This window comes from Danio rerio, chromosome 21 (assembly GCF_052040795.2).
Source record: "Danio rerio strain M-AB ecotype USA chromosome 21, GRCz13ab, whole genome shotgun sequence".
NCBI classification, from domain to species: Eukaryota; Metazoa; Chordata; class Actinopteri; order Cypriniformes; family Danionidae; genus Danio; species Danio rerio.
The window spans coordinates 38,858,348-38,871,975 of NC_141041.1; the positions used below are offsets into that span (position 1 = coordinate 38,858,348).

Genomic DNA, 13,628 nt, shown 5'->3' on the forward strand with positions numbered 1-13,628 from the left:
ATATGAGACATGACTTTTAAAGGACTGTTTCTTGTGTAGTTTGCACCTTCATTCCAGACACAGAGAGCTGAGGTGAAGAGTGAGTATTAAAGATTAAATCAGCCCGTTGACAAAAGGCCTGTTGATTCTGAATCTTCTAGCCTTCAACTCTGAAAGTCCTGTTAACAAAACCAGTTTGGTGGTCATCGAATGCCTTTTGCTTATCTATGAACTGGCTCTATGGGCCAAAAGATTCCGATTGTGACGTGGAGACATCTGTGATTATATATATATATATATATATATATATATATTTTTTTTTTTTTTTTTTACTTTTAGAGATGACATATTTAGTGTCTGTGTGAATAATTTACACTCTAAACCATAATAAACTGTTGAAGAAATTGATTTTTATAATTGGATAAAGATGTTAATCCAAAAAAAAAATTGCTTAATTTATGTTTAAATGTGTTTTAAGGCTTGCCCTACCTAAATAGTTTATTCATTAAAAAAAGAAACCAAAAAGAGTTTTCAGTGATGTCACATTTGAACTCTTTTACATAAAAAACACATCTAAGAAGGATATGAGTGTGTGTTACCTTGAACACCATTTCCATTGGTGCTGGTGCATGTAGGTGGAGGTGAAGATTGTGGTCGAATGACAGGAGCAAAAGCACTCTTTTGTTTCACAGCTGAAACCATGTTTGCCGGAGAGAAGGAGAAGATTCCAGAGGAGTTGCTGCAGTTTGAGGGTAGGCTGGTGGAGGAAGCCATGGTGGGGCTGGAGGGGACAACTGCAGGAATGCAGAAAGTGAGGCTGAGAAATGCATTTCAGATTTAATAGAAATACAAAGAAAGAAAAATAAATTAGGGAAGAAAAGACTTGGAGAAATAATTTTGGGGAGGATTTGATTAGTGCAGTTGACAACCCAGGACAATCAACATAAAATTTTAAATTCTCAAATTTAATTTAATCAGTTGAATGGAATACAAAATAGCCATTTGCAGGTTGACTCCTTAAGACAATTAAAAAACTTCTCTGTTAAAGTTTTTATCTCACATGTCTGTAATTTCAGTAGTGTACATTAGTTATTATCACTAGCAAACGTGAAACACAAATGCATGACTTTGGAATTCAAATCTATAATCAAGGCCACCAAAGCTGGGGACACTTGACATAAGGACACTGTAATTTGAATGGAATCTACAGCCATGTTAGTCTGTCTGTTTATCCTTTTCCCTTAAGTTTACACAATTGAAAATTGGTCTGTATTAAGAGCAGATGGTTGTTAGTGTTATCTTTTGGCTCGTTTACCCTGACTGGTACAGTACGGAACAGTTTGGGTCGGTACGGGTCACCTTTATCAGGCTTGGGTTTCCACCACCAAGGGTACCCTTTTGGTGGGCGTAGTGTAAGACATAAAGTTTAAGTCGACGTCATGCTCGCTCGAATAAATGTCAACAGTAAAGCTGTACAGGTAGGTCGTTTACATATCAATGAGAAGCACTTCTCACAAAACAGATGCTTTACACAAATATATATATATATATATATATATATATATATATATATATATATATATATATATATAATATGTCTGGCTATGTCTGAACACTTGTAAGTGTTCTACGCTTAGTGTTGTAATGAATATGTATGAGGCAGTGTTTATGTGTTTGGTCTTGTTGACCAAGATCTGCTACACTACTGCTACATTGCCTATTAGTGCAGAGCAAGTCATGATACTTGCTTCTGCCAGTATATTCACAGATTTGCTCCCTGGAATATAGCACATTACAGCTGCAAACATGACATACATGTCACCCCAGTAACAGGTGGTTACCTTTGTTGATGTATTAAATTGTTAACATCAACACTGAGGTTTTTAAATTTTGAAGAGCAAGCTCATTAGTTGCTTATAAGTCTGCAACCACCTGTGCCATGTAGTTGGAAGCAGATTGGATAGCACCTCACTGCAAGAATCTTAGGAAGGTCACCATTTAGTGTACTCAGTGCTGGGTTGCAGCTGCAAGAGCATCTGCTGCAAAAAACGTATTCCAAGATAATTGGCAGTTGACCCCTGTAACATTGTGGTGACCCCTGATAAGCCCTGATTCAGGTAGTATGTCAAAGCAAAAAGAGTGATGAAATAAGTTAAAACTGGGATTGCTGAACATTGCTAAAACTATGATTACATGGTCTTATATTATGCTATTGCTGGTTGATTGCTGCTGGCTGATCGATTGCTACTGCCTGCTTCTGAAGCTGTTGCCTGGCTGTTTGTAGTTCTTAGCATTTATTGCTCTGCTTGAAATACTTCTTTTAATTATTAGTCATTGTGATCAAACTCTGTTAATCAAATTATTTACTAGCAACTTAAAATTTAAGGATCGCTTCTGTGAGCACATCGTGATAGCATCGCACCTCACATGTTTTCAACATCACACAGCTTCACCGTTTCTAATCTTATAATGATTGTATACACTGTTTGAAATCTCTTTTATGAGCACAGTGTGTTAGCATTGCAGTTCAAGCCTGTTTTTAACCCGTCTTTGGTCTGTTTTGTTTTGAAAGTGCATTGCAGAGCTGGTGCTAGAAAAGCTTTTGTGGCAATAAATAAATAAATAAATAAACTACTCTGTCATGCACTTCCATGACCTGACACAGACTGCTTCACTTCCACTTTAACTGGTGCCATTAATGCTAAAACAACAACAGTGCTTCTTCTAGTTAAAAAATAATATCCTTTGTTTAGCAATTTTGTTTTTGCTTCTAAATGGTATTTAATAATTGAATCTGTGCCTGCATCTCTTTAGGTTAAAATAAACAGTAAATAATTTAACTTAAGTTAGCATTCTATGAAACATGCATTGATGATAATCGTTTGATGCCTTATGACACACTCTCTTTTTATTTCACTTGGCATCAGATCATTGCAAGTCTACCCTTTACGTGATGGCAGTGTTGAGGATCTTTCTCAACGACACTGGTTTTCTGCCCCTCAGTTTTTTGCATAGGACTTCTTCACAAAAGGAGACATTTTAAAGGAAGCTGAAAACGTTAACCATTCATTTGTGATTAGCAGAAGAAGTAGACTGAAGTTGGAAAAGAATAAAGAATGTAAAGGAGTAATGTTAACATAGTTTTCCATTTGGGCAGAACTATCCCCTTAACTATAATCTAAAAGAGATGTTTAAATTTGTTTACTGACAGGTATGTCAAAATATTTTCTTTACAGATCTAATTTTGATCGACCCCCTTACATCATGTCTTTGCAACAGATGATGTAAAAACAGATGCTGACACAGTGGTTGGACATATACTCTTGTGTCCATTTTTTTAGATATTCTCAAGATGCATCACATTGACATGGCTGTCAATGAAGTGCTCACCTTTGTACAAGGGTGAGTAATAGAATTATGGGTTAAATAGAATTATGATACACTGCATAAATGCTTGAACTGGCATGATATCAGCAAGCATGCTGATGCATATATACTTACTGTCCATATCCTTTTTTTCTAATGGCAGTAATAAAACCTTAAAATAGTCATATAAATAAGACATTTTACAAAACTGTAAAAAAAGTTATGCAAACATTTTACAACCAAACATGAATTGGCATAAAATAAAATTTGCTGAATAGTTAGTTAATCTGTCAATCATTTAGCATCATAGGTGGTTCTTGACCATCTAAAGCATTCAAAGTTCCCAGACTTCCAGTCGTCAATCTGCGTACATGAGATTATATTATAATATAATACTAGTGTATTATATTATGTATGCCTTGGACATACACTGTGTGTCCAAGTTACAAAATTATTTTATTGCAGGCGGACAGAATAAAATTAAATAATGAAAAAAATTATTCACTGAAGACCAACTTATCCGAAGTGCATATCCACCAGCCCCTATCAAGCAAGCAACAGCACCAAGAACCAAAACTCTACAAATTGATGGAAGTGAAGAACAAACCACAACAAACCATCATAGAAACGGTTCAATTAGGGCAACCAGTTCTCTTCTGGCAAAACATCATATGCAGAGCTGCAGTATGGATGTTGAAGGCTGGACCATGTAGGTAACCAGGAAGGTATTCAGACTAGCTGATAGGATCAACGCAGACTTTGTCTGTTACTGGTTCTTTCAAAATTATCTATATACGTTTGTGTTTCCGAGTGAAAAGAGATGTGTTTTTATTTTATATTTAAACTGCCACAAATGAGAATGAAGGCTGTTTCAGAGTTTATGTGCCACCATGAAAATGATCTACTGCCTACAATTAATTTGACATTCTAATAATCACAAATTGTACATAATAAAAATTGAACGTAGTGGATATGATACTTTTAAGGTAAACAAAAAATGCAATTTTACAGATGCTTGTAATGTGGCCTCCAAAAAATTGGTTATTATCAAAAATCACCTTCAATATTTGGAATAATGACAGGGACTAAGCTCAAAACTCATCAAAGGTTAGGCAGTATTCTTGCAATCTTGTAGTTGTGGCTACGGTTGGATTTGTAATTTTCCTTTTTATCATAAAATACATCCCCATTTGTTACTATTTTCCTCTTTTACAAAGAGTAAACAAACCCGTCACACATTTTTACAAATGAATCAACATAAAATGTCTTGTCTTGTGGTAGCCTGACGGAGATGGTTGCTTGACCGACAATGCAGATTATTGTTTCTGGACTGCTTTGTAATTACCACAGAGGACATGCAAGTTTAAGTAGACTATTTGCTCTAAATAAATTGTTATTAACATGTTGTGAAGAAAAAAGCTCTTTGTTAAAAACTGGAATGTTTTCTGGTAGTGTCCTAGACTTTTCCATGCTTATGGCTCAGGGGCGTAGATTTAGGGTGGACGGTGGGGACGTGTCCCCACCAATATCCACAAACTACCGAAATGTCCCCATCAATAATTTAAATCACTTAAAAACATTGCGCTGTCAGTATAAACCTAGACATGCCAAAAGGGTTAAATTCTGTTCTCTCCTCGAGTCGCACCACCCCCAAACACATATGTACATTGTGATTGGGTGTGCCTTTCCCTGCTGTCATGTGAGTGGCTGCTTTCAGATCATAGTTTCAGATACAAACAGCGCCAAAACAACTGCGCGGGGGGAATTTCCCGATGTGTGAAGTGTGTGCCTCGCTCAAGTGAGGATGGAGGTAGCAAGAAGAGGTGGATATAAAGAGCTTTTTCCAATGAAAAGCGTAAGTCACATAAACTCAAGTACGCTACGTAATGAGTCCATCATGATAATGCCGTTATGCTAGTGTTTTCACCGCTTTTACGTTCAGTCTAACGTTAAAACAGACTAACGTTAGTCTGTAAACAATATTCCCTGAAAACTAACTGCAGAATAAACACCTACATGTAAACGTATATGACCCTGCCAGTTCTCCTAATCTCTTAGAGCAACATCTCCAATTTTGGTTGAAACAATTTGACAGAAAAACTACAGCCTGTGCTCCATCTTTTAATAATACTATGAGACATGTTTAATTTGTATGAAAAATGAACGAAAGTCTTTATTAAACTCTCTCTTTATCCGTTAATAAACATTATTTTAACATGACACTTTCAGGCCTGTAGCCAGTTTATTGAAAGGGGTTATTTGTTTTCTGAAAAACTGAACCTTTTTGCAGTTATTTACCTGATTTTCTGTTTAATTGAGGTATAAATATTACATTTTAGTGACATATTAAGAACTAATTTTTGCTGGATAATCTTGTTGGATAGTTATAACAACTACACTTTTTGATTTACCAAAACTATTTCCTACAATTTTGTCAAATTGCTTTATTTACACATTTAAACTGTAGGTTTTATTACAGTTTTATAAATAATATAAATACTTTGAACTAGAAATTAGGACTTTAAATTCTTAGAATAAAGTAATGAAGTACAATATAGATGCTAAAACATCTAAATGCCATGTAAAATGAGCATTTTCTCAGCCTTGTATATTTATGTTGAGTAATTTCACTTTAAAGGCAATGAAAAGAACGTATTTGTCACTATAAAAGTAAAATCACTGAGTCCACACACAGGAGTTGGAGAAAAATGCTAATTTTAGAAGAAAATATGAAATGGCATTTAGAGGTTTTTGCATCTAAACTCTTCAAATATGTAAATATACTTATTTTTTAAATACAATTTTTTATCATAATTTTCTTTGGGAAATCTGTTAAAACTTGATTTAAATTAAAAACTGAAGCCTAAAGGCAAATAACAAACTGGCCAGCACATTTAACCTTCCTCAGTGAAAATTTGTCCATTTGAATAATAAGATAAATTCAAACATAATAATAATAATCCAACTTTTGGTCTTTCAAACCACCTGACCCCCCTTGGCTACACGCATGACTATTTAATTTAACTTAATAAATTGTGAGAAGAGAGGATTACTTAATAATACATTTTAATAGCAGGTAAATAATAAATAGCAATATATATATATATATAAATATATATATATATATATATATATATATATATATATATATATATATATATATATATAAACAATATTCATTCTTGGCGGGGGTGACTCGTCCCCAGTCCCCACCAATGTCAAGCGCAAACCTACGGCACGCTTGTGTCTCCTCAACCAGGAGTATGGCGGCTTCGAAAGCCTTTCGTTCTGGCCAGTACCTGACTGGCATCTGCAATGCAGCTGGGTGGTCTACCCCGCATACCTTTGTAAGGTTTTATCAGTTGGACCTGGACCCTACTCCGGGTTCCAGTGTCCTAGCAATATAGGAGAACTCATACACGGCATGTAAAACTATGGCGTGTTTGGGATAGCGTTCCTATTGTGTCTCCTAAAGAGATGCAGCGTAGAGTTCCCGAAAGGGAACGCGTCAGGTTACGAATGTAACCATGGTTCCCTAAGGGAACGAGACGCTGTGTCGCGTTGCCATACTTTTTCATACCTGGTGCGCTCCGTTCGAGAGGTATAAGCTGAAGTTCACTGTGAGTGTGGGCCTTTTATACCTTCGGTCTGACGCCACACGCACGTTGCGTCCCGCCAATTACATTGGATTGATTACACCTGTGCTTCAGAAGGTTATAAGAGAGGGATGGTATCCCATTGTGTCTCCTAAAGAGACGCAGCATAGAGTTCCCGAAAGGGAACAAAACCTTAGAGTTACCTTTTCGTAAACTAAAAAATAAAGGTGAAAAATAAGCAGAAAAATAGACAGACTTTATATAAGGCTTTTATAAAGGTAAGAATACTAAACCTTTTTTTCTATCTCTTCCATTTCTAATCTGCTCTAAAAAAAACTAACCCATTACCAATCATCTGGACTATGCTGAATGTATAGGACCTATCAGCCTGCATGCACCCATAACAGTTTTGTGACAGAACTTTGTATTAAGCCCTTTGACTCAACTGTTACCACTTCAGTGTTGCTCCTTATTTTATTAATTTAATTAACACCATTTAATTCACAGACCAAAATCTGACAGAAGCAGATGAAGTCAATTTTTGTCAAAAAGACCAGAGTCATCAGGGGATTACCTGGCTCAAATGCACTTGTCTAGTTAATTGTAGAGCATGAACAATTAAGAAGTTAAGAATTCTATTACACCCAAAGACCCATGCTAACCTTCGTGGAATGAGTGTACATCAAAGACTGAAGTTTGTTTGGAAAAAAGGCATGCTAGAGCATATGAATTAGAATTATAATTTGTTGAATTTCCTGCTTGAAAATAACAGTTCCCAAAGATTGTATTTTATTTACATTTAAAATTTTTGATATAAAAAAATCTTTTTTTTTTCTGATAACACAAAATAGGATATTTTGAGGAATGCTTGTTATAATGGCATCCATTGACTTCCATAGTAGGAAAAATATTACTAGCAAATAGGGTGCTAGAAAGTACACAAGAATTTATATCAGAAGAAACACAAGAATATAACCTAAATAATTAGGTATACGTGAAGGGTGAGTAAATTATGATTTTATGAAATTTTTCCCTAAAGAAATAAAGAAGTGTGAAGTGTGTAGTGATCACTTATTGAAAACTCACTTGCGTAGGGTGAATTGGCAGCAGAGCCATTCAAGAAGTTTGGGGAGCCAGTCAGGTTGGTCATGCCACTGTTACCATAGCCATTCATGCTAGTAGATACTGTACTGTAACTGCTCTGCTGAGGGGTTGAACTGGGTACATAGCCATGTGGTGATACACTACTTGTGTTACGACCGAAACCTTCAAGATAAAGAATACTTTAAATTAGTGTGGCATAATTTGGCTTTACTCCACTTAACAATTTCTTTACAGCATACTTGTTCAAGTATATATGAGTGTATGAGGAGGAAAAGCAAACAAGAAAAAACATGTCTCACCCTGGTTTCCACCTTGAGATGATTCTGAGACATTCACGGCAAGCTGCCCAGTAAAGGAATTACCTCCCATCATGCTTGTATGGACAGAGCTGTTAGTGAGACCAGTGAGCTGGTTGTGGCTTCGTGGCACATTATACAGGGCCTCAGCAATGTCTGCCGCTCTTTTAAGAATGATTTCCTTAGGAAAGAAATTATCTTTTTAAATGTATCTATCATCTTTAAACGTAACACAGCATATGTGGGTGTTTTCAAACTATGACCATAGTCTGATTTTTTTAAAAAAGTCTGTCTGTCTATCTATGTATATAAACCATATGACATACAGTATTGTTGATAGGAGCTACTTTGTCGAATACTTGTTGTGAGTCAAAATACAGTTACAAACCTTTATAAATGATGAACCAGGTGAGAACCAATAAGCATTTGATTTCACTGACATGATAAGTAACCATTTGAAATTGTTTGCAATAAAAATAAATAAATAAATAAATGAAAATTGATAAAACATCAAAATGACACACTGAAATTATGTCCCTATTTACATTTTAATGTCTATTCAAACATAAGTAAATGTACGTTTGATATTATGATGCAGTTTCTTAACATTTCCATGTGGAAAATTTGAATCCTGTTTTCACTTTAATTAAGGCCATCAATGATCTATCACTTTGCTTATTTTGTAACACCACAGAATCTGACATTCTTTATAGCAAGCAAAAAAAAAAAAAAAACACAAATTTCTCTTCACTATTTCCAAGAAAACTGTTTTAATAAACTGGAAAACTAAAATTTGCATTCATATTAACCATTGGACCAATCTCCTTATAGAATTAGAAAAAATACATTAACACATAAAAATATATCCATCTTTACCAACACTTGGATCCCATTTCTTCAATATCTTAATATATTTCAATCACCCTGAGCCCATGGATTCTTTTACACACAAGCTTGCTTTTTTTCATTAATACCATGTCTTTTCTTTCTTTATTGTAATTTTCTGTTTAACGAAGATAATATATTTTTTAACAAATCACTAAACAATGGTTTTACCAACTAATTTCTAATGACTGATTTATTTTATCTTTGCCATGAAGACATAACATGTTGGTAAATACTTTTTAAGATAACAGTATTCAGCTTAAAGTGACATTTAAAGGCTTAGCTAGGTTAATTAGGTGGCCTAGGTAGGTTAGGGTAATTAGACAAGTCATTGTATTATGATGATTTTTCTGTAGACTATCGAATAAAATATTGCTTAAAGGGGCTAATAATATTAACCTTAAAATGTTTTTTTAAATAAAAACTGCTTTTATTCTAGCCAAAATAAAAAAATAAGACTTTCTTCAGAAGAAAATATGATATAGGATATACTGTAAAAATGTCCTCTATCAGGTTAGATAATTTACTTAGTTCTCGAAGACAACATCGTTCTGTTTCCCCTTATCCTGTAACCCTTAAGAACTCTGCAACTCCATGCCCTATTGAGCCCATGCAACTGGGTAGAAACCAGTTATCAAGAGAAGAACGAGAGAGAAGACTAAAGAATAACTTATGCCTGTATTGCGGTCTTTTGGGTCATACCAAGTTCCAGTGTCCCCACAAACCACCCTCCAAGACATTATCAGTGAGTGCTACCTCGGTGTTTTCCAAACCTAGTCACACCTTGAATATACCCGTCTGTCTGAATTATGGAGAGGTAACGATTCATACGCTAGCTATGGTCGATTCAGGAGCTGCAGGCAATTTCATGGATTATACATTTGCCAGCAACAACTCCATTCCATTAATCTCTTGTGATTCCCCCATAGCAATCACTGCGATAGACGGACGCAATCTAGGGGATGGAAACGTAACCTACCGCACTCTACAACTCTCTGTTCAAACAGGCTCTCTCCATGAAGAAAAATTATTGTTTCTGCACATGACCCTTAAATATCCTGGAAAACTGGTGAGATTATCAAGTGGAGTAAATATTGCTTGGAAAAATGCTTGCAATCTGTTGTTCCTGTCCAGATCAACACTATTATTACCTGTCCTGAAGATCCTGAGATGAGTCAAGGCCCCGAAGTATACAGAGACCTTTCCGAAGCATTTAACAAGAAAAAAACAATAAACTTCCTCCTCATTGTGAGTACGATTGCGCCATTGAATTATTACCTGGTACAACGCCCCCTCGTGGGAGAATCTTTCCTCTTTCCCAGACTGAGACTGAAACTATGAATGCTTACATCAAGGAGGAATTGGAAAAAGGATTTATCCATCTGTCGACGTCACCCACTTCAGCTGGCTTTTTCTTCCTTGAAAAGAAAGATAGAAGCTTACGCCCTTGCATCGACTACAGAGGTTTGAATGAGATTACTGTTAAGTACCACTATCCCCTGCCATTAGTCGCTGCAGCCCTTGAACAGTTACGCTTAGCCCAGTATTTCACTAAGTTAGATCTTCGCAGCGCTTATAGTCTCATTCGAATCAAACAAGGAGATGAATGGAAGACCGGGTTCTCTACTGTAAATGGCCACTATGAATATCTGATTATGCCCTTCGGCCAAGCAAACAGTCCTTCCGTCTTCCAGGCTTTCATTAACGAAGTGTTCAGAGACATGTTGAACCAATGGGTCATTGTCTACATCGACGACATCCTGATTTACTCAAACTCCTTACAAGAGCATGTTAACCACGTCAGAGTGGTCTTAAAACATCTAATTAACCACCAGTTATATGCCAAGTTATCTAAATGTGTGTTTCATCAGACCTGTATTTCATTCCTAGGCTACATAATCAGTTCTGAGGGCGTGGCAATGGACCAGAAGAAGGTTGACACCGTCACTAACTGGCCCAAACCCGACACCATCAGACAACTACAACGTTTTCTTGGCTTTGCGAATTTCTAACACAGATTCATTCAAAATTTCAGTACTGTAGCCACTCCCCTCACCGCCATGGTCAAAGCAGGCAATGCCCGACTGAGTTGGTGCGAAGACGCAACACGGTCCTTCAATCATCTAAAGTCTCGCTTCTCCTCAGCACCAATCCTTTGTTACCCTGACCCCAATCTGCCTTTCACTCTCGAGATCGATGCCTCTAACACAGGCATCGGAGCCGTACTTTCCCAAAAATTTAAGGTGTACAACAAACTCCATCCCTGTGCTTTTTACTCACGTAAACTCAATCCTGCTGAGAGGAACTATGATGTAGGAAACCGTGAGCTCCTAGCCATGAAGTGTGCTATGGAGGAGTGGAGACACTGGCTAGAGGGAGCCAGACACCCATTTACAGTTATCACAGATCATAAGAACCTAGAATACATCCGATCGGCCAAGAGACTAAACCTCAGACAAGCACGGTGGGCATTATTCTTTACTCGATTCGATTTCATTGTCACTTATATCCCTGGTTCCAAGAACATTAAGGCTGACGCCCTTTCCCGCTTAACGGATGAAGAGGCATTGGTTGAAGATGTCCAGTCTGTCCTAAAGGACTCCCTGATTTTAGCCCCCATTCGGGGGGACATTGATACCGAAATAATTCAAGCCTCGTCTCAAAATCCCACACCTCCGGCTTGCCCTGACAATAAGTTCTTCGTTCCCCCGTCCCTAAAAAAGAGAAACTCATTACTGAGGTCCATACCAATCCCAGTTCCGGGCACCTAGGAAGTACTGCCACACTTGAGTTGATTCAGAACCGATACTGGTGGTCCTCCATAAATAAGGATGTGATCAAGGTGGTCAAGAATTGTTCCTTGTGCCAGATGAACAAACACTCCCGTCTTCATCCCGCTGGTCTGCTGCAACCCCTAGAGATCCCACGTCATCCCTGGTCCCATATCGCCATAGACTTTATCACCGATCTTCCCTTGTCCCAAGGCCATACCACCATACTTACCGTCATTGACAGATTTTCCAAATCCTGTAGACTAATCGCCATCCCCAAGTTACCCACAGCCCTGGAAACAGCTGAATTGCTGTGCGAGTATGTTTTCCGCTTCTATGGCTTACCAGAGGACATTGTGTCAGACAGAGGCCCCCAATTTACCTCCCGCTTATGGTCAGCTTTTATCAAGAACCTCCAGGTCAATGTCAGTCTCTCTTCCGGTTACCATCTCCAATCCAACGGCCAAACTGAACGTCTCAATCAGGAGATTGGACGTTTCCTATGTACGTATTGCCATAACAACCAGGAAGAATGGAGTAAATTTCTAATGTGGACTGAATATGCACAGAATTCTTTGAGAAAACCATCCACTGGTCTAACCCCCTTTCAGTGCGTACTAGGCTTTGAACCCTCCTGTTTCCATGGTGTCGAGAACCCTCAGAACTCCCAGCCGTAGACTTGTGGTTTAAGAAGTGCGAGGAGGTCTGAAATGCGGCACATAGTCACCTGTCCCACGCTGTCAGACACTTCAAGGAACAAGCAGACCGTCATCGGTGGCCTAGTCCTACATACTCTCCAGGCCAATGGGTTTGGCTATCCACCCGAGATCTCCGCCTTAGACTTCCCTGTCGAAAACTTAGTCCTTTCCAAATTAAACGCCAGATTTCTCCAGTGTCCTACCGCTTAATCCTGCCTAACCATTATCGTATCTCTCCCACGTTCCATGTCTCCCTGCTCAAGCCTGCTGTTGGTCCAGCCGAGGTGGATAGGGAGGTGGCAGCCGGTCCCCCGCCAGTCATTGTCGATGGAAAGGAGGCTTACCAGATCCACGAGATCCTGAGATCCAGACTCCGGGGGGGACAACTGCAGTACCTGATTGATTGGGAGGGGTACGACCCGGAGGAACAATCTTGGATCAACCGAAAGCATATTCTCGACCCAACTCTGTTAAGTGAGTTTCACCTGCAACATCCGGAAATGCCGGCCCCTCGTCCCCGTGGAAGACCCCGGCATCGCAATTCCTCTCACTTCAGGAGCCGTTCGCAGGAGGGGGGCTCTGTCACCGACTTTGTCCCAGTCATTCCCCTCGCTGGCCAGCAGAAGCCACCATCTCCGGACTTCTAAGAATTACATGATCGACTTAAACTGATAAGCACACACACCTGCAGCACATCCCGATAACGACCCACGCTCACACATATAAGCAGCACACACACTCAGTCCGTTGCGAAGTCTTGTTCTGCCCTGTCTGACATTATTGAGCGTTATCTCCTGGCCTGATCTCCCGTGTATTACCTGGACTGTTACTGCCCTTGTGTTGCCTTCTGCCTGCCCCGAACCTTGCTTGTATTCTGACTCTGATCCACGCCGCCTGCAACTGATCCATGCCTTCTATATTACTCCTTGACAG

General features: G+C 38.3%; 1 protein-coding gene across 8 annotated transcripts in view; it reads right to left on the reverse strand.

Moving 5' to 3' along the window:
* Positions 1 to 13,628, reverse strand: part of ebf1b (EBF transcription factor 1b) — a 264,404-nt gene that overhangs the window by 44,007 nt on the left and 206,769 nt on the right. For 4 of the 8 annotated variants that reach the window (XM_087301781.1, XM_087301779.1, XM_087301780.1 and 1 more), the window contains exons 13-15: positions 8,345 to 8,522; positions 8,028 to 8,207; positions 579 to 773 (exon numbers count right to left, since the gene is read on the reverse strand). In XM_087301781.1, coding sequence (XP_087157907.1) covers positions 579 to 773; positions 8,028 to 8,207; positions 8,345 to 8,522 — 553 coding nt within the window. The remainder of the gene's footprint in view (positions 1 to 578; positions 774 to 8,027; positions 8,208 to 8,344; positions 8,523 to 13,628) is intronic. The other 4 variants (XR_015520545.1, XR_015520544.1, XR_015520541.1 and 1 more) reach the window with 1 other exon arrangement.